The sequence below is a fragment of the Aethalodelphis obliquidens genome, unplaced genomic scaffold (genome assembly GCF_003676395.1).
Source record: "Aethalodelphis obliquidens isolate GAN/ISIS:26980383/991018 unplaced genomic scaffold, ASM367639v1 scaffold2, whole genome shotgun sequence".
In the NCBI taxonomy this organism is placed as follows: Eukaryota; Metazoa; Chordata; class Mammalia; order Artiodactyla; family Delphinidae; genus Aethalodelphis; species Aethalodelphis obliquidens.
Window position 1 is genome coordinate 93,457,827 of NW_020837946.1, and position 21,944 is coordinate 93,479,770.

Genomic DNA, 21,944 nt, shown 5'->3' on the forward strand with positions numbered 1-21,944 from the left:
AATAGATTATGAAGTTAGAAGCCAAATTCTGTTTTTGTTAAAGTTATTCTAAAAGCAATTATACTCCAATAAAGATATATATATTTTTAAGTTATTCTGTATACTATATAGCGAAATAGAAAGCACTGTGTTTATACTGCCTTAGAATTGGAGTTGAAAATCAGTTAAGGAACAAGGTTCTCCAGCAATTAATAAGAAGTTCAAGAATAAAATCCTGAAAACGTTAAGTTTGGTTTTTCTCTTTTTTTTCTCCTGGGGAGAAAATGGCAAAAAATTAGGCAAAAGCACTCTGAGATATTTTTCTCTAAGGTTTAATCTTTAGAGTAGTTATTCTCAAAATGCAGCCTGAGAGCCATCCCCATGAGAATTGCTTTAGGGGCCCTTATTTTAAAAGTCCAGTTCTTTCAAGTCAGGATTTGGGGATTTGGTGCCTTAGAGTCTGAATTTTTAACTAATATCCAAATGATTCATAAGTATAATAGATTTTAAGAACCTAGAACATTACCAAAAGATTGGATCATGTTTTCTTTTTTTCCTTTTTTCTTTCTTTTTTTTCCCCCTAAGCATCTATATTTGTGCTCTTTGTGTTGTTTTGGGCTCTCATTTTCAAGAAATTGCCAAGGCACTAATCCTATAATACATACGGAGAAAATGTAAAGAATCTTATTAGAGTTCACTTACGTGATTTTTTCTTTTTTCTTTTTTTTGCGGTACGTGGGCCTCTCACTGCTGTGGGCTCTCCCGTTGCGGAGCACAGGCTCCGGACGCGCAGGCTCAGCGGCCATGGCTCACGGGGCCCAGCCGCTCCGCGGCACGTGGGATCTTTCCGGAGCAGGGCACGAACCCATGTACCCTACATCGGCAGGCGGACTCTCAACCACTGCGCCACCAGGGAAGCCCTCTCATGTGATTTTAATATTACAAAACAGATTTTTTAAGATATGAAAAATAATGGAACATCTACTTCTGAACTATCGAGCATTATCAATCTGTATTATTCTATCATGAACTTTTTAAAAAAGTTAATTAATTTTTGGCTGCATTGGGTCTTTGTCACTGTGTGCAGGCTTTCTCTAGTTGAGGTGAGGGGGGCCTAGTCTTTGTTGTGGTGTGCGGGCTTCTCATTGCAGTGGCTTCTCTTGTTGTGGAGCATGGCCTCTAGGTGCGTGGGTTTCAACAGTTGTGGCACACGGGCAGTAGAGCGCAGGCTCCGTAGTTGTGACTCACGGGCTTAGTTGCTCCGTGGCATGTGGGATTCTCCCGGACCAGGCTTGAACCCATGTCCCCTGCATTGGCAGGCGGATTCTTAACCACTATGTCAACAGGAAAGCCCCATGATCTTTTATTAATTCAAATTGTACCTTAGGAGTAGTAATGGTTGAATGGTAATACATATACATCTGAACTTGTTACATCATAGTTACCTCATTTTTACTATCTTGTGACCATTTTAAGATTAAATATGAATGTAGAGGAGGAAAAATAATTTTTCCTCTATGCTTCCCAATTCTTGGTTGAGAATCCCTGTAATAAAATACAGATTAGCAAGAGAAAAACGAACAGGAGTTTATTAACATGTATACAGGGGAGATACCTAGGAAACGAGTAAAATTCCTTAAATGGCCCAAGCCACCACCTTAAATACCATGTTCAGCTAAACACAAAGGAAATAAGGCAGGGGCCAGGGGTGGAGGAGGGGTTTTATAGGAAGTTTCCAGGAAAAGCATGGTTAACAAGTGTAAGATTTGTTGTGTGGATTTGTCAGTGCCTTCTTCATTGGTAAGAGTTTCTTGTAATTTAAGAGTCATCCCTCTATTCCAGGTATGGAGAGGGAGATGCCCTTAAAATAGAGTTTTCTTTTATAAATTTTCCTTTCAAAAGGGTAACTTCTACTTCATCTTCATAGCTTTTCCTGTGTGTGCTATTTCTCAAAAATATAGCACAGAGTAATCCTTATGCCAAAGAGGCATATTTTGGGGTGGCATATTCTGCTACCCTTCAATGAACATCACAGAAGATTTTGACAGATTGCTGCCCGCATTACACGTATAACTCAAAATTCTTCTAAAATATTATAGTCTGTGTTCATTGTTTTCCTTTCTGTGTTCTGTAGTTCAAAACATTGCGATTGTTCTTTCTTTTATTGAGTGAAATTGTTTTTCCCCAGGAAACATAAATTATTCCTTATACATTTTCCCACTTATTCCCTTGAAATGAGTAATATAATACATAGCCTCCACACTGTTACAGATTGAAAATCCAAACATATTAAGAAAAGTGACTTACTCTGAGTCTTGACCTTATCATCAGCAGAAATAGGATGAGACATGCAACCCTAGGCTTCTACATTTTTTGCTTCTTCATTTTTCCTTACGTGTGAGTTTTACCATTATTTCTTTTGGAAGAGTTCTTTCATTCTGCACTTAAATATGTGCGTTTAATTCATGTTGCTCCCTCTCCTTATTCCTCTCCCTCCTCCACCACCCCCCACCCCACCTAAATGTCAGAGTACTTTAATAGACTGACTTTGTTATAAGGTTACAGTTGATGACCAGATTTTGGCATAAACACTTAAGTGGTTTTTTTTGTGGTACGCGGGCCTCTCACTGTTGTGGCCTCTCCCGTTGCGGAGCACAGGCTCTGGACGCTCAGGCTCAGTGGCCATGGCTCACGGGCCTAGCCACTCCGTGGCATGTGGGATCTTCCCGGACCGGGGCACAAACCCGTGTCCCCTGCATCGGCAGGTGGACTCTCAACCACTACACCACCAGGGAAGCCCAACACTTAAATTTAATACTCAGAAATTTGCTACTTCTTGAATAGCTTCTTGCATATTTTTAAAAGAACTTTTCTCTCTGTCTTTTACCATCCCCCTCCAAGTAATATTTTTTCAGACGGGATATGCACACTGCACGGAAGACTTAATACGAGCTCAAAGTCAGCATTTTCCTTCCGGTCCTACCCCTGCAGGCCCTCCCTCCAGTGGTAACACTATCAGTAGTTCCTTCCATCCTCCCTCCTTCCCTTCTTCCCTTTCTTCCTGCCCCCCCTTCTCTCTTTCTTTCTCCCCTCTTCCCTTCTCTCTCTCAATACTAACTGGATCATATTTACCATACTATTTTTCTTTTCCACATACTATTTTGCAGCCTATGACTTACCAGCCTTTCCATATCAGCATATAGATCTATTTCATTTTTTTAAATGATTAGATAATATCTCATTGTATGGAGGTACCATAATTTCTCTAACTGGTCTCTTCTTTAATGATTCAGCATACTATGCAAGTATATCCCTGAATAAAGTCAAAGTATTGGACTTGCTGGATGGTCAAATCACTATTTATATCTACAATAGTGTACAAGTGTAAATTTCTCCAAACTTGCTCCAACACTGTTATCAAATCTTTAGTTTTTATTCATCTTATTCTGTAGGTGAAAAAATGGGTTCTCAAAGTTTTGATTTCTTCATCCCTAAGTATGAGTGACCTTGGGCATCTTTTGATGGTTGTTGAATGTACTTTACATATGTGAGTGGGTTATTCAGTTCTTTTCTCCATTTTTCTGTTGGATTGTTTGTCCCCTTTTTTTTTTTTTTTTTTCCTTTCTGGTAGAAACTTTTCATAAATTGAGGAACTTGGCCTTTAGTCATTTGTATTACAATTCTGGGTTTTTTTTGGTTTCCACGTAGTTCTTTTTGTATTTTCCTTTATGCTTTTTGGATTTGATGTAATGAATTTAAATGTCTACTCTGTTTTTATTTTTATTTCTACACATCTTTTTTCTATCACTTTTATATGTGTTACTTCTTAGTGTGTATATATTTTTTTTGGGGGGGGGAGGGTGGGGCATGCCATGCCGCATGTGGGATCCTAGTTCCTCTACCAGGCATCAAACCCACGCTCCCTGCATTGGAAGGATGTAGTCTTAACCACTGGACCACCAGGGAAGTCCCAGTATATAAATATTTGATCTTTCTGGAAATTGACTTCTAGTGAGGGGTGAGGCAAAGACCTACTTGTATTATTTTTCCAAGTGGTTAGTGTAGAGGAGTAAAAAGTTTTCCCTGACCCTCTTAGGGTCCCTGGCTGGCTGTGAAAAGTAAACTGACAAAGACGGATAAACAGGAGTAAAGCATACAAATTATATTGAATTTTTTCATATACATGAGAGCCATCACAAGAGAATGAAGACTCAAAGAAGTGACCAGAGCAGGAAGTTTTTATACCTTTCAGACAATCAGACAATAAATTTGTGAAGAATTGACCAGGCAAAGGAGTTTGGGCTAGGAGTAGTAAATGGTGAAAATGTAACTAGGAAGATAAGTTTAACTAAGTTTGTTTGTAGATTCCTCTGGTGCCTTCCTGGACTGATAAGAGTCTGTCTCCAGGAAAAGGAAAATTTATTTCCTGCCTTTAGGTGGGAAGGAGGGAGTTTTTTCTGCATTTAGTACTTCTTAATTGCCTTCAGCTCAAAATAATTTTTATGTCAGAGAGGCATATTTTGGGGCAACATATTCTGGTTTCCTTTATTAATTAATTTTCCTAACATCATTAGTTGAATAAACCATTTTTTCCCCCAAAATGCCACCTTTATCACATGCTAAATTCCCATATATGTCTTGCTTCTACATTCTCCTCTGTTTCATTGCTCTGTTTTGAATATTCCTTCGAAGGACCAGACTTTTTTCATAATAATTTGGAAGTAGCCACTTACCAAAATTCTTTAGGTGATACTTAGGTATTACTACCAATAGTAGTAATCATTCTTCTATTAATTCTTTTGGTTTCTATGTACGTGGTCACATTATTTGCAACTAATACACTTTTTGCCCATCTGTTCTAATGTTTATATTTGTCATTTCTTTCTCCTGTTTCTGATATTGGTGGGAACGTTTTTTCTCCATTAAACATGGTACAGCCTTTTTGGTTGAGATACGTACTTTTTTCTAATGTGAAGAGATTTTCCTTTTAGTAATAGTTAATAATAAAGAGTTTTCTCAAAAATTAAAGTCAAATTTTTTAGTTGCCTTTTCAGCATCTAAGGGGTATCATATGACATTTTCCCTTTGATTTATTAACGTTGTGAATTATAGTAACAGACTTTCTTACACTGAAAAGTTTTTTTATTCCTGTACTTGAACTCCTCTTGGTCATGTTATTTATTCTATTAAAGGTCTACTGAATTCTATATTCTTAGTCTCCTTAAAGTGTTTTCTCAATAATCACATGTGAAATTGATCTTTGATTATCTTTTGTGCTGCCTTTCATGTTTTAGTACCCATGTTTTGCTGACTTTTTAAAATAGTTTAAAGAGAATTTAGAAGTTTTTCTCCTTTTAGTACTGTCTGGAATAGTCTAGAAGCATTTCTTCTTGGCCACTCCTTTTAAAATATAGGACAGCCCTCTTGTCCTTCCTCTCAGCACAACCGACAATAGATCATAGAGCAGTAACTTTTTTTTTTCCAGTTTTTTATTTGAAAGTTACTTCGTCTTTACAGAAGAGTTGCGGGAATATGAATAGTACAAAGAACATCCCTATACTCTACTCAGATTTGTCTGTTGATAATACTTTACCCCATTTGTAAAGCTGTGACTTTTAATAAAATTTCCTAGAGACTTGGTTAGAATAAAACTACAACACTAAGGGTGTAGCAGTTAACTGCTAAAACTAGAAATAGTATTCTTCAAGCACATTTGCTCAGATCCAGCCTCTCTGTTCATTGCAGAGGCTTCTCACTGCTTCACTTTTTGCTATCCCTCTCATGGGCATCATGAACCGTGCTTTGGAGTAGAGGCCTACTCGAGTTCACTCAAGTGCTTCAGCCTCAACTCAGTGTCTTTGTCTTTAGAGAGAGAAGATTTCTGCCCTGTCCTGCTGCCCTCTAAGGCCTACTTCCTTTCCAGCCTCACATGATCCTAGTGTATTTCCTTCACGGGAAAGCTTGCTTCAATCCATGAGGAAGAGCCAGACCATCAGGGAAGTGTGACAGCACATTTCCCAAAGCATAGCCTCTTCATTCTTGAGTAAAGAGAAGATCAGGCCTGTATGTCCATATTCCTGTGGTCTATTTCCTGCTCCTAGTCCCGTGTGAGACAAGAGCACATGAATGAACACACACACACACACACACACACACCATTCCCTCTCTCTCTTTCTCTCTTTCCCCTTTAAGAATAAACAATAATTTTCAGATATACCATCTAAACCTCTATATAGGAAAGAAAATTAAGAACATTTAAATACTTCTGCTAAAACATACACTTCCTTAACAATGATAAATAATAGAACATAGGATTTCAGTCTAACATTTTTCTATGTGGGTTTCTTTACTTAATTTAGTTCCTCATTAAGATTTAAAGTCTACATACCTTAAAAGTCCTCCAAAGGGGTATCTTCTAGAACAAATAGGCCACCTATTCTAAAGACAATCCACAAGCTGCTTATAACTGTAAAATTGGCGAAATTTTCTAGTTTCAAAAAATTTTCAATCAGCAGGCATCTTTTGTATACAATTGCTGTATAAAAGCCATCACAATACAAAAAATTGAAACTGAAATTCAGTTTGTCAGTTAGGATCATTGTTATTTAGTTGCTCTTAATTTTATGGAAAAAGACATTTAGAAAACCTAAAATTGTTCTCCTCAGTATAATAGTGATTCATTATTTTGAAAATATTGAAAAAATGTTCTCTTGAAGTTAATGTATTCTTTTTAATTCTTCCTATGTAGTTAACCTAAACAGTTGTATTATTACTGAGTCAAGGCTTTTGTTCCAAGTAGGTGATTTAGGCTTAATCATTATGAAACACTGGACGGTTCCACTTTAACAAATTCTGTGGTAGTTAGAGCTCAGAGCTTTGAACCACCTATATGTACATAATTAAAAAGTTTATTTCTAGGGGAAAAGTAGTTTCAGCCAATTATTTTCCTATTGATAAATTTTATCTAGAGCTCAGCTATTCTATGCTATGTATAATTTCTTTCCTTAATGGGAACATGAAATTACACTAATATACTTTTATTTTTTAATTTGGAATCATGTTTTGTTAGAGTTTGTCCTATCAAACTTTATCTTCTACTGATGGTGCCGAAAAAAGGAACAATCAACAGCAAATATTTAAAAAATAAATACCTAAGAACATTAGCAACTGATTATCTTTCTAATTTGTAGAAATCACCATTAGTCATTTAACTACATGATCTTTTAACAAAGAGATGATGAATAGAAGATTTGGGGTTGTTACCATGAAAAATAACTAGATAAAAACTAATGGGAATTTCATTTTTTAGGTGAATTCTCCAGCCAGGATAGGGTATTATCTTCAGATAAATCAGATACCTCAATCAGGTATGCACATTCAGAAATTCATTCTTTTCAGTGATTCCAAGTTAATCAGATTCTGAGATTTTTCATTCAAGCTAACGAAACTCAAGGAAAACTTTTCATTTAGTTCACAATGCCTGCTTATTGATGTATATTGAGGAATGGCTTTCCTTGGCTGTTGTCACCCTAAAGAGGCAGAACGGACTCTTTCACCCAAAATTTGGTTCAGATGTCCAGAATGATGATGCCGCACAGATGTCAATAGGATGTGAAAAAGTTTATTTACTCACATACTGCTTTCCAGGGAGAGCAGGGTAGGCTCCTAAGCAGGTATGAAAATAGCTGGAGAAAACAAGGAAAGGAGACTGGCTTGGTTTTTTTTACTGGGTTTAGTGTTGCTATGAACATCCCCGTGCATGTATATTTTTGAATTAGAGTTTTCTGCAGTTACATGCTGTGGAGTGAGATTGCTGGGTCACATGGTAACTCTATTTTTAGTTTTTAAAGGAACCTCCATACTGTTTTCCATAGTGGCTGCACTAATTTATATTCCCACCAGCAGTGTAGGAGGGTTCCTTTTTCTCCACACCCTCTCCAGCATTTACTATTTGTAGACTTTTTGATGATGGCCTTTCTGACTAGTGTGAGGTGATACCTCATTGTAATTTTGATTTGCATTTTTCCAATAATTAGTGATGTTGAGCATCTTTTCATGTGTCTGTTGGCCATCTGTTTGTCTTCTTTGGAGAAATGTCTAATTAGATCTTCCACCCATTTTTTGCTTTGGTTGTTTGTTTTTTTGATATTGAGCTGTACGAGCTGTTTGTATATTTTGGAAATTAATCCCTTGTCGGTCACATCATTTGCAAATATTTTCTTCCATTCTGTGGGTTGTCTTTTCGTTTCTTTTATGGTTTCCTTTGCTGTGCAAAAACTTTCAAGTTTATTCAGGTCGCATTTATTTATTTTTGCTTTTGTTTCCATTACTCTAGGAGACAGATCCAAAAAAATACTGCTGCAGTTTATGTCAAAGAGTGTCCTGCCTGTGTTTTCCTCTGATAAGAGTTTTATAGTATCTGGAAAGACCTACATCCTTGATCTCAGTAGCAGACAATATTAGGAAATTTTGGAAACTAGTTTATCAGTGGGTGCCTGGCAGGCCAACACAGAACACTGTTAGTCACACTAAGTGAAGAGCACCAAAGTCCAGGTAGGCAGGTGATTGGCACTAAGTAAATTTAGCAACAAGCAAAAGGTAAGGACCTGGTGATAGAATCTGAGTCCCAGAGAAAGAATCCTATTTCCCAGGATATCAGGGAAGCAAAACAGACCCCTATTTCTAGAGAAATTGAAATTAAGAAAATGAGTGATGAAATCATGGAAGGAAGCAAAACCAGGGACTCATAACTAGGGCACAGGTTCGTGGTATGGTCTACACACACAAAATAAGGCCATGGCTCAGTTCCTGGAACTGTGCTCATGGTCAGAGTTGTTGCAGGAAAGAAGCAACACTAATGATCTCAAGCCAGGTGATGATCTATAATTCTTAAATTTCTACTGCCTTGGAACTAACTTGGTCCCAGAATTTTGTTTAAGTGGTTTCAGCTCTGAGGATTGGCAGGTTTTGAGGACAAGGAAACATATCAGTCATTATACTCTATATTGGTGCATAATTACTCTTTGGTTCGGATTTACAAAACTAAGTTATGTGAAAGCTTGTTCTTTTCTCTTAGGGCTAAGATTTACCACTAGGTGAATCTTAAATTTGACTGTGCAGGCCTAAAGGTTGGGTTGTGTGCTACTTCTTGGAAAGAGATAGAGAATATTAAGGTGTTAAATTATTTAATTTTATAATAAAATATGTAGGGTGCTTTGTGTATGTGTGTGTGTCAGTTCCTAAGTTACCTTAACCTGTTAACAAGCCCTGCCGAACTTATCCTCAATTTTACTCTTAAAATACTAGGTAGAAAAAATGTTTTATCTTCACCTGCATCTTGTTTCAACACTGAAAGCTTTTAGACTTTGTTTTGACTCTGTACTTGAATGTTATGCCTCAAAACTTTGAAATGGTAACTAAAAATATAATTGCTCTTGGACTAAATACTTTTCAGTTACCTTCCTCCCTTTTGTTAAAAATCGTAAACACCTTTCCTGTGCCTTGGTCTTGCCTGTCCCAGAGAATTTAAAGTCCTTGATTTTTATTTAGTCATCCATTCACTCATACCTTCAAATAATGTCTGAGCACTTACTATATGCCAGGTCAGAAACAAAATCACTTCCTGCATTCCATTTACCATGTTTCCATAATGGAAGCTTGCTAAAAGTCCACAACTTTATTTTTCTCTTTTTTCTTTCATTTCACTCAGCATTTAAAACTTATTTTAAATTGTTTTATGTTTCTGTCTTTTTTCTCCTTGAAGAGTCTTGTAAGCAGGGTCTATGTCTTTTAGTCTTTCTCGTGGTTCATAATAGTAACTACTTTTTTGCAAAGACAGGATTATTGAGGTATAATTCACCCTTTTAGGTAAATTCACTTTTTTTTTTAATTGAAGTATAGTTGACTTACAATGTTGTGTTAGTTTCATGCACACAGCAAAGTGATTCAGTTGTACTTATACATATGTATATGTATATATCCATTCTTTTTCAGATTCTTTTCCATTATAGGTTATTATAAGATATTGAATAGAGTTCCCTGTGCTATACAATAGGTCCTTGTTGTTTATCTGTTTTATATATAGTAGTGTGTATCTGCTAATCCCAAACTCCTAATTTATCCCTCCCTTCTAAATTCACCTTTCTTAGTGTACAGTTCCATGAGTTCTTCCATGCAGGCATGTAACTGCCACCACAAGATACAGAACAGTTCAGTTAGTCCCCAGATCTTCTCACATGCTGCTGTCCTCCTCCCACCCCACAGCCCCTGGGTGTGCTTTCTGTACCTGTTGTTTCGTCTTTTCCAGAATGACATAAAAATGGAATCATGTAGTACCTAGTTTGGGGGTCTGACTACTTTCACTTAGCAAAATGCATTTGAGATTTTTTTTTTATTACAGTATAGTTGCTTTACAATATTGTGTTAGTTTATACTGTACAGCCAAGTGAATCAGCTATACGTATACATATATCCTCTCTTTTTTGGATTTCCTTCTCATTTAGGTCACCACAGAGCACTGAGTAGAGTTCCCTGTGTTATACAGTAGGTTCTCATTAGTTATCTATTGTATTTTATTTTTTTAAAGGAACAAACACTATTTATTTATTTAATAAATTTATTTTATTTTATTTATTTTTGGCTGTGTTGGGTCTTCATTGCTGCACGCAGGCTTTCTCTAGTTGCAGCAAGCGGGGCTTACTCTTTGTTGTGGTGCATGGGCTTCTTATTGCAGTGGCTTCTCTTTGTTGCAGAGCACGGGTTCTAGGCGCGCTGGCTTCAGTAGTTGTGGCATGTGGGCTCAGTAATTGTGGCTCGCGAGCTATAGAGCGCAGGCTGAGTAGTTGTGGCACACGGGCTTAGTTGCTCTGTGGCATGTGGGATCTTTCCAGACCAAGGATCGAACCTATGTCCCCTGCATTGGCAGGCAGATTCTTAACCACTGTGCCATCAGGGAAGTTCTCTATTTTATACATAGTATCAGTAGTGCATATATGTCAATGCCAATCTCCCAATTCATCCCACCCACCCCCCTTCCCCCTTGGTATCCATACGTTTGTTCTCTATGTCTGTGTCTGTTTCTGCTTTGTAAATAAGATTGTCTATACCAGTTTTGTTCCTTTTTTATTGCTAGATGGTATTGCATTGTATAGATTTACCACAGTTTTTATTCATGCACCAGTTGAAGCACATCTGGGTTGTCTCCAGTTTCTGGCTATTATGAACAAAACCACTATAGACATTCATTTAGTAACCAGTTTTTAAATGGGAACAGCTTAGAGATCGGGCAGTGTGATATAACTATGAAAACAATCGAGACAGCAGTGATGTGGGCTTTCATACTACTTTTTCATCCAGTTAACTGTGAACTTCAACAAATAGTTTAACCTCTCTGTACTTACTTCTGTTGTAAAATGTGCATGATTTAGGACTTATTCTAGCTTTAAAATTACATGATATTGTACTGTATAGGTATTTACTCTTGTGTTCTCCAAGAGGAGAATTATACATGGTCACATACATCTTTGTAAAATTAAGTTGTATGAAATCAGTATAACTAATTTTTTTGATATTTGAAATTGAAGTATAGTTGACTTACAATGTTGTGTTAATTTCTGCTATATAGCAAAGTGATTCAGTTACATATGTACATATTCTTTTTATATTTTCTTCCATTACAGTTTATCATAGGTTATTGAATATAGTTCCCTGTGCTATACAGTAGAACCTTGTTTGAAACCAGTTTAACTACTATTTAAATTAGTGGTCCTTTTGTCTCTAAGTTCAATCACAAATGACTTGAAAATAATATAATTTTCTTAATAAATTTTAAATGTCATGATAATCTTGAGCTCTTTATTAACTGTGTAATCCAGATGATTTTACATTGGAAAATTATTTTGATAATACTTTTAAATAAAATATTTGATAAACATTTTCTTTCAAAATATTTTAGCATTTATTTATTTTTAATTTAGATGGGTCTAGGAAAGACAATTCAGGCAATTGGCATCGCTTACTTCTATAAGGAGGAATGGCCACTTTTAATCGTGGTCCCTTCATCTCTGAGGTACCCTTGGACAGAAGAAATAGAGAAATGGATCCCAGAGCTGGGTCCAGAAGAAATCAATGTTATCCAGAATAAAACTGATGTTGGGTAAGAACAACTTTTTAATCTTTAAGAAAAGAAAAGCCCTCCTGTGTGTATTTAGCATATAGCCATGTTTAGAATGAGATTATCACAGAATTTGGAATGAAGAGAGTAATATGGCGAATTTTATTTTACACTTTAAAATATGAATTATTTATCTAAAACCCAACTGTGTATTTGATGTCATAAGCTCCTTTATGGTATATTTTTAAAGTAAATGTAAAGTATACATGCTTTAAAAATATATGAATATACCTATGCTGTATATACCTTAAATTTACTTTAAGCAGACTATTGTAGGGTTGAAAAACAAATTTTACAACTTTTCAAGGATTAACTTGAAGATTTTGAGCTTTTATTATCAGCAACTATGGCTGGGTTTGCTTTCTAAGTTGTTAGTATGCAAGTTTTATGTATAACTGAAAATTAATGTTAGGCAATTTTACTTTTTTATTTTAATTTATAATTTTAATATTTTCTATATTGAAAATGTTTATTTTGTGGTTATTTGAAGTCCTTACTCTAAAAATCAGTCATAGTATAGCTACTGTATTTTTCTCCTTTTGTTTTCTAGCCATTGGAAAAAACCAATCAATTTGAATAAACCAATCAATTTGAATATTAATAATTTATTACACTGAGTTTCTGGGTGAATCATGCAAATTATCATGTTCTCAGAAGTTGAAAATTACCAATTTCTCATCCACAAATAAAAAACGATGTACCTACTAGAAATAAATGTTAATACTTAGATTTTTTTGTGCGTGTGTGGTAGTATTCTACTATATTGTATTCTCTAAGGTTGTAAACATAAAGAGTGTTTGTAGAAATAAAGGTGGCCTTTGTAAATGTGGAAGGAGGACCCAGATAAAATAGATGGCAGCCTTTTTCTCTTTCAACCTTGGAACTCTAATTCAATGAAATATGTCTTCCTGGGCCGAAGAAAATTTAGACCCTATTTGCATGGTCAAAATAAAATGTATGCAATAATTATAAATTTTCTCTCTTACAATAAAACTGCATAAAATTTAAGACAAGAATTTAGAGAATGTAGAATTTATTAAGGCCTTTATAGTCATTTTCTGTAGGCTATACCTTATTTAAAAGTTAAATTTAAGTATTTTTAAAATATTTCTCCTCTATCATTTTTAATAGCATTTAGGTCTTCTAATTTTTATTGTTATTTTGGAAATATATTGCGATTAAATAGTGGCTAGTATTTTTATTTAAATAATAGTTGGGATATGTTTGATAGTACTACAACCCTACAGTGTAACTTTTCTGCAGGACGTTAGCTAAGGGCAGAAAAACTTACCCAATGTCTTCCAGGTACTTAAAGAAAACAGCTTTAGGTATATAGCAACATGTGGCAACATGTATTTACTGCAAATACATATACCTCCTTTTGTCATGCCAGTTATTCCTGGACTGTCCACTAGTCAAGATGTGGCAGGATAGCAGCTACAGTGACCTTTGAAGCCCTTGTCTTCTGTATATTGCTCTTAGTATATCTAAGTGATATTAACCCTAAAATTTTCTTCTGCAGCTTTTTCTGGTATTTGAGTACAGTAGGAAATTCTTAAGACTCTATATTAAGTAGATTTATCCAGGAATTAAATGTAGTTGTCCTTAAGAAAAAAAAATTCATGTTAGTACTGGCTCTTTAGGAGATCTGACTTTTCTGTTAGAGAGTAGAGAACTGCAGAAGACTGACACTGTCATGTGTTTTTCACTGGTGATATAGAAAACACAAGAGTGATATGTTTTATTGTTAATGCATTTATTTGTATAATTATTTCATTCTACAAACTCATTGGGAGCGTAGCATTGTACATACAAAGCTGAAAAAGACACATTTCCTGTCCTCAGCCCATCTTATGATATAATAAGGGAAATAAATATATAAATGAATAATTTCATTACAGTTTGATAAAGAATATTATAGATACGTGAATTATAGAGATAGTCCAAAAGATCAGAGATAACTTTAGCCCAATGTGTCTCTGTGTGAGGTGGTACCCTCCTCCTCTTTTCCCCACACTCTGTCACCCCAGGGCCAGGACCTCACTTGTTGTCAAAATGACAAGGACTCTATTGGCCTTTAATGGGAGGGTTCAAGAATGTGAAATGCCCTGAAGTGTTCTGGACAGACCTGTAATACTAAGTATCATCTTGCTCGAAATCACAACAGCACCTCAGCTGAAAAACACTGCTATCCTGTTTGTGGGAAGGCTTCATTGAATAGTTAACTAATCTTTGAGTATCTACTTTTTTTATGCATGATTCTAGGTGCATGGAAGCAAATATTCTCAGAAAGTAATGTACTTATCCTAGTAAATGTGGCTACCTGGATGTCAAAATATTCCAAAGACCAGTTAACCAAAAATTTGGTTTTGTTAACCAAATTTAAAATTTGGATTCTGATTTGTCATATTTGAAGATGGTAAAATCTTAAGAGATACTGGGTTTCAGCGGTAGTACCATCTCTTCTTATTTTTCCTCTTCTTTCTCCTCTGCATTTCTTCCCAAAGAAATGTATTTTTTTAATGATAAATTGGTTACTAAAATATTTTTAAAGTACATGGATTTTCTTTTCTAGGAGAATATCGACCAGCAAAGTGACAGTTCTGGGTTATGGTCTTTTAACCACAGATGCAGAGACTTTGATAGATGCACTGAATAATCAGAACTTCAAAGTAGTTATTGTAGATGAATCACACTACATGAAGTCCAGAAATGCAACTCGCAGCAGGATTTTATTGCCAGTAGTACAGAAAGCCAAACGAGCCATTCTTCTTACAGGAACTCCAGCACTTGGAAGACCTGAAGAGGTATTAAAATCCTTATACTCTGGGCTTTAAAAAAAGAATTGAATCAATCACTGTTTTTTGCAGTTTTTAATTTTAAATCAGATGCCTCAAAGGCCATAAGAGCACATTGGGAAATTCTAGATATCTATTTATAGTTAAATATATCTTTTACCATGACTGTTTTTATCTGTTTACATGTGAACCATAGCCATGCTTGCAGGTATATATAAAAAATAGTTTTTACCGTCATTATAAGATTTTCATATTTAGTACACATTTGTAATATTCTTCACACTTGTGTTCTTATGGTTCTTCTATGGTCTCAGTTTTCATTTATCTAGTCTATTTTACATTATAAGCTCCTTATGACTGGTGTTGAATCTACTTTGTATCTTTTATACTGTGTTACATAATTTCTCTCTGTTCCTCTTTCGCTTCAAAATCCACATTTCGGAAGGTAGACAGAAAATAGAACTTATATGAAGACCAGATAGGGTATCCACTTTGAATGGAGGGGTAAGGCATTTGTTGGATTCCCTATTTAGCTTTTACAACTCTAAGAGGCAGATGGGGTATGGAGGGCTGAGAGGAAGAAATGAAGGGTGAAACACTCTAAGGGTCAGTGTAACCTAGGGAAGCACTGTCTATTAAGGTACACTTAGTCATAGAAAAAAATATGAGCCTATTGTCTGGTAGGGTTGTTGTAAGAAATAAAGGAAATATTGCTTCGAAAGTACCTTGTCATGTGCCATAGTAAGCACTCAGCTAAGGGTGTCCATTGTTATTTTTGATTCTTAAGCCAAGCCTGAGAAACAGCTATTGCATCGCATCTCTACTAGTATTACCAAGGCTCTGCTTTTGTTCTCCACCCTGGGAGTCTTCTGAAATACACATAACAGTACATAGACTGTGATGGTAAAATTCTCAATTTTACCTTTTATATTTTTGCTCTGGATACTCACTGGAAGTGGGAGAGTGGACCCCAAGTAATTTACTTACGTTCCAAAATTATGTCGCTGAATAATGGGGTTTATTATGTCTTAATATAAAATGTATCATTTAAGAAGGAGAATGTATAAAAGATATATGTATTTTAAATGATAGTAGTAAAATGAATACTCACTTACTGATTACCTACCGTAAGAAAGAGAGCACTGACAATACAGTAGTGGCCCTTGTGTCCCATGTGATTACATGCCAGTCCCTTCACTCCTCACCCAGGATAGCCACTATTCAAAGCAAGGGTTATTCCTGGTTTTGTGGATCACGATGGTTATACAAATTGGGGATGTTTGGGACTCTTTAAGAAAAAACTATAAAATTACAAGTTCTAAATTAGGAGTTCTGAAATTGGTATGAGTCCTCCAACTTTGTTTTTCTTTTTCAAGATGTGTTTGGATATTCTGGGTCCCTTGAATTTCCATATGATTTTTTTTGTAGAACTTGGCATTTTTTACAGAGAATCCAGCTTAGATTTTCATAGGTGTTGTGTTGAACCTGCAGATCACTTTGGAGTGTATTGCCATGTTAACAGTATTAAGTCTTCAAATCATGAACATGAGATATCTTTCAGTTTATTTAGGATTTAATTGTTTTCCAACAGTGCTTTGTAGTTTTAACAGGATAAGTCCTATGCTTCTTTTGTTAAATATTTTATTCTTTTTGATACTGTTGTCAATAGAATTGTTTTCTTAATTTCATTTGTAGAATGTTCATTGCAAGTATGTAGAAATACAATTGATTTTTATGTATTGATCATGTATCCTGAAACCTTGCTGAACTCATTTATTATTTCTAGTAGTTTTTAGTGGACTCCTTAGGATTTTTTGTAGACAGGATCATATATACGTTGCTTTAATTGCCCTGGCTAGAACTTCCAGTACAATTCTGAATGGAAATGGCAAGTATGGCATCTTTATTTTGTTCCTAATCTTAGGAGGAAAGCCCTCAGTCTTTCACCTTTAAGTACTACCTGTGTTACCTGTGGCTTTTTGTAAATTTCTTTTATCAGTTAAGTTCCTTTCTACCTCTTGCTTATTGAGTGTTTAATCATGAAAGGATATTGAGTTTGTCAAATGCCTTTTCTGCATTTATTGAGGTACTTATATTTTTTTTGTCCTTTATTCTATTGATAGGGTGTATTATAATCATTGATTTTCAGATGTTAAACCAACCTTGCATTCTAAGATAAATCTCACTTGGTCATCATATATAATCCTTTCATATGTTGCTAGATTCAGTCTGCTAATATTCTGTTGATGATTATTGTATCTATATTCATAAGAGATATTGATTTGTAGTTTTTTTTTTAATTATATCTTGGTCCAGTTTTGTTTTTAAGGTAATACTGGCCTCAAAGAATGAGATGGAAAGTGTTCCTTCCTCTTCTATTTTTTAGAAGAGTTTGCAAAACATTGATATTACTTCTTTTTTAAATATTTGGTGAATTTGATGGTGAAGCTATATGGCCCTGAACTTTTCTTTGTGAGTCGATTTAGGTTAACAACTCATTCTCTTCATTGAATAATGTCCATTCAGATTGTTTCTTTTTGAGTCAGTTTTGGTACTTTGTGTCTTTTTAGGAATTTGTTCATTTCATCTAAGTTACCTAATATATTGGCATACTATTGTTCATAGAATTCCCTTATAATTTTTTGTATTTCTGTGAGGTTGATAGTGATGTCTCCTCTTTCATTCCTGATTTTAGTAATTTGAGCCATCTCTCTTTTTTTCTCGGTCTTTGGAGCTAAAGTTTTGTCAATTTTGTTGATCTCTCCAAGAACCAACTTTTGGTCTCATTGATTTATTTCTCTGTTGTTTTCCATTCTCTATTTTGTTCATTTCCATTCTAATCTTTGTTATATTATTCCTTCTGTTTGTTTTGGGTATAGTTTGCTCTTCTTTCCAGTGTTTTAAGGTTAAAAATTAGATTATTAATTTGAGAGCTTTCTTCTTTCTTAATACAGACATATACAGATATAAATTTTCCTCTAAGCACTGCTTTCATTGCGTCTCATTTTTGGTATGTTATCTCCTCAGTTTCATTTATTGCAAAGTCTTATCTAATTTCTAAATAATTTCCCTTGTGATTTCTTTTTTGAACAATTTGTTATTTAGGAGTATGTTGTCATATAAAAAGGATGTAAAACAACAAAGCCACTTTGGAAAACACTTTGACAGTTCCTTAATAAATTAAAAATCAAATTACTATAGTACCTAGCAATTCCATTCCTAGGTATATACCCAAGAGAATTGAATATACAGCTGTTCATAGTAGCATTATTCATGATATCCCAAAAGTGGGAAAAAGCCATTGTCCATAACTGCTGAATGGATAAACAAAATACAGCCATAAAAGAAGTAAAGTACTAATATACTCTACAACATAGGTGAACCTTGAAGACATTATGCTAAGTGAAATCCAGACACAAAGGCTACATATTTTTTTATTCTATTTCTATGAAATGTCCAAAATAGGCAAATTCTTGGAGATGGAAATATGTTAGTGGTTGCCAAGACCGGAAGAGAGGGGAAATGGGAAATGACTAGTAATGGGTATAGATTTTATTTTTGGAGTGATAAAAATGTTCCAGAATTAGATAGTGGTGATCGAGGTACTTTATTTTTAATATTTATGTTTGTTTGTTTGTTTGTTTATTTATGGCTGCGTTGGGTCTTCATTGCTGTGCACAGGCTTTCTCTAGTTGCGGCGAGCAGGGGCTACTCTTCGTTGCGGTGCACGGACTTCTCATTGTGGTAGCTTCTCTTTTTGCAGGGCACGGGCTCTAGGCACGTGGGCTTCAGTAGTTGTGGCATGTGGGCTCAGTAGTTGTGGCTCGCAGGCTCTAGAGTGCAGACTCAGTAGCTGTGGTGCACGAACCTAGTTGCTCCACAGCATGTAGGATCCTCCTGGACCACGGCTCGAACCCGTGCCCCCTGCATTGGCAGGCAGACTCCTGACCACTGCGCCAGCAGGGAAGTCCCTGGGGCACATTTTGAACATACTAAAAGCCACTGAATTTACACTTTAAAAGTGTGAACAGTAAAAGTGGTATATGAATTTATATTTCAATAAAGCTGTTGTTTTTAAAAAGCATATTAACAGTGAGACACTACTATGTGCATTCTATTAAAGTTATAAAAATGAAAAGATTTTATGATACTATTGATGGGAGTATAAATTGGGACCATCTTTTTACAGTGCAGCATAGTAACATCTATCAAATTTTTAAAAACATATACCTTAAACCCACCTGTTTCATTTCTAAAAATGTACCCTATAAACCCATCTAATATAAATGCAGATGGGGGATGGATGGATGGATGGATGGATAGATAGAGAGATGATTGATAGATGTAGATGTAGATACATATACCTACACCTACATATATTTACGTATTTGCACTCATACACACAGACTTACACCAAGTTATTAATTTTTGTAACTGCATAAAAGCTAGAAACAGTCTATATGTCCATTATCAGGAGACCTTTAAAATATTTTCCAGTACGTCTACATAATAAAGAGTTGCTATGCAGCCTTTAAGCAGTATTTATTATTATTATTATTATTACACATTGCTTATATAATTTTTAAAACTAAGTAAAATTAGGTATATATGTACTTTAATGATGTCTAAGACATGTTTTGAGGGACAAAATTCGAGTTGTGTATGTTATATGATCCTCTTCGTGTGAATAGAAGAGAATATACAAATATGCATATATAGGCATACAAAATATAGAAATGTATATTGAAGAAAAGGATAGCAGTTATTCCTGAAGAATAGGATGGCATGGTTGGGTGGATGGAGGGGAAGGAGGAGCCTTGATGAAAAAGAGATAGATTTTCTTTTCTACTTTTTACTATTTCATTAACTGGATTTATCGTAGTAACTAATTTACTTGAAAATATTACAACATATTGAGAACACTTGTATTGTTACAGCTTTTTATGCAGATTGAAGCTCTCTTTCCACAAAAATTTGGAACATGGACCGAGTATGCCAAAAGATACTGTAATGCACATGTCAGGTAAGACAACCTATTTTCTGTAAGTTTCAGTCCTCACATATTTACCATGAACATTAAGCTCTGTTAGTTATTCTTTGTTCCAATGTTTTTCAAGCTTGTGGTAGTTATGGAATAACTTGAAGTAAAATCTTGGGTGGATGACCCATATATAAAATAAGTAAAAGGAGTAGATAATGGCAGTTTGTCTTTCTTTATTTTTTACCTTTCAAGTATTTCATTTTTAAAATTATTTATTTTTATTGACTAGATGGATGTGCACATTGCACAAAAATGAAAAGTAAGTGCCCATTCCACCTGTGTTTCTCAGTTAAACATTCTCTTCTGGAGAAGGAGTATCCTTCTGGAGATACTTTATGTGTGAAAAAGCACATGTGGTTATGTGTGTATAATGTTATTTCATTTTATTTCTACATATATAGTATTGTAATGTGCATACACACTGTTCTGCAGTTTGCTGTCTTCACCTACTATGTATTGAAGATCCATGCATATCAGTTACTAGAAGAGCTTTGACCTTTCTTTTTAAATGCTGCATGTATTCTACTGTTTTGATGCCCTGTAATTGATTTATGCAGTGTACTATTAATAGACATTTCTTTGTGGTATATAGCTGTTGCATACAGTGCAGCAATGAATATCCTTGCACGTGTTGAGAGGTAGTATATTATAGTGTCAACGAACGTGTAAAACTAGAGCTAGACAACCTGTGTTTTATTTTCATATTCAGTGCCTACCAGATGTTTCATTTTAGGAAAATAAGTTTACCTCCCTATCCCTTAATTTCTTCATCTCTAAAAACAGAATAATTATTCCTTCCTCAGAGTTATTATGAGACTTAAATTAGCTTATATTTATAAAGGCTTGAACAGTGACTGGCACATAGTGAGCTCTCAATAATTTTTAGGTATTTTAATATTTCATGTAATATACATGGGAATAAATCTGTAAGATAAATTTATTAGAAGTGGAATTGCTGGTAGAAAGGGCATTTGCATTTTTATATTTTTTAGACGTTTGCAAATTATGCTCCACAAAACTTATACCGATTTATATTCCTATCAGCAGTAAGATTGTCTCTTTCCCCACACCTTGCCAACATATTCAAATAGAAATTATTTTGTATTGCCAGTGTGATTTGATAGTAGTTTTAATGCACATTAGTCTTCTTGCACATTACTAAGTGAAGCTGAACATTTTTTTCATATATGTAAGAGTCATTTGTACTTTTATCTGTCAGTTATCTGTGCTCTTTGCCCTTCATTCTACTAAGCTTATTAGGTTTTTTTCTTATTGATGTACTGGAAATCTTTATATATTGTGAGCATCAGGTCTTTATCTGTGATATGAGTCCCTTATCTTTTTTCTCAGTATGTGTGTATTTGATTTTTTTCTTTTTACAATTCCCTCAAATATCCCTATGTGGTTGTGATGTTCTGATGCCTTTTAAAGGGCTCTAAAGCACAGAGATACAAAGAATCCTTCCAAATTGTTTATGTGAAGGCAGTTTAACACTGATACCCAAAATCAGAGAAGATAGCACACACACAAAAAGAACCAAGGCTCTTTTTCTACTTAAGACTATAAATGCAGAAATAGTCAATATTAGTATAAACCAGATACTCATTAAATGACCTAATATATTAACCATATGCAAATGGAATCTATGTCAGGAATGCAGCCATAGTTTAATATTAGGAAGTCTATTAATATATTTAGCCATGTTAATAATGAAAAGGAAAAGCTTCATTTCACTTTCCCCATTTATGCTGAGATAGAATTTAATAAAGTTCAGCATACATCTTTTTTTTTAAAATAAATTTATTTATTTGTTTATTTTTGGCTGTGTTGGGTCTTCATTGCTTCATGTGGGCTTTCTCTAGTTGCAGCAATCAGGGGCTACTCTTTGTTGTGGTGCGTGGGCTTTTCATTGTGGTGGCTTCTCTTGTTTCAGAGCACAGGCTCTAGGTACACG

At 35.0% G+C, this 21,944-nt stretch overlaps 1 protein-coding gene across 4 annotated transcripts in view; it reads left to right on the forward strand.

Annotated features, from left to right (window-relative positions):
• The window catches only part of ZRANB3 (zinc finger RANBP2-type containing 3), a 297,735-nt gene that overhangs the window by 135,900 nt on the left and 139,891 nt on the right, over positions 1–21,944 (forward strand). For all 4 annotated transcript variants that reach the window (XM_027132316.1, XM_027132307.1, XM_027132325.1 and 1 more), the window contains 3 exons: positions 11,955–12,133; positions 14,727–14,958; positions 19,887–19,972. In XM_027132316.1, coding sequence (XP_026988117.1) covers positions 11,955–12,133; positions 14,727–14,958; positions 19,887–19,972 — 497 coding nt within the window. The remainder of the gene's footprint in view (positions 1–11,954; positions 12,134–14,726; positions 14,959–19,886; positions 19,973–21,944) is intronic.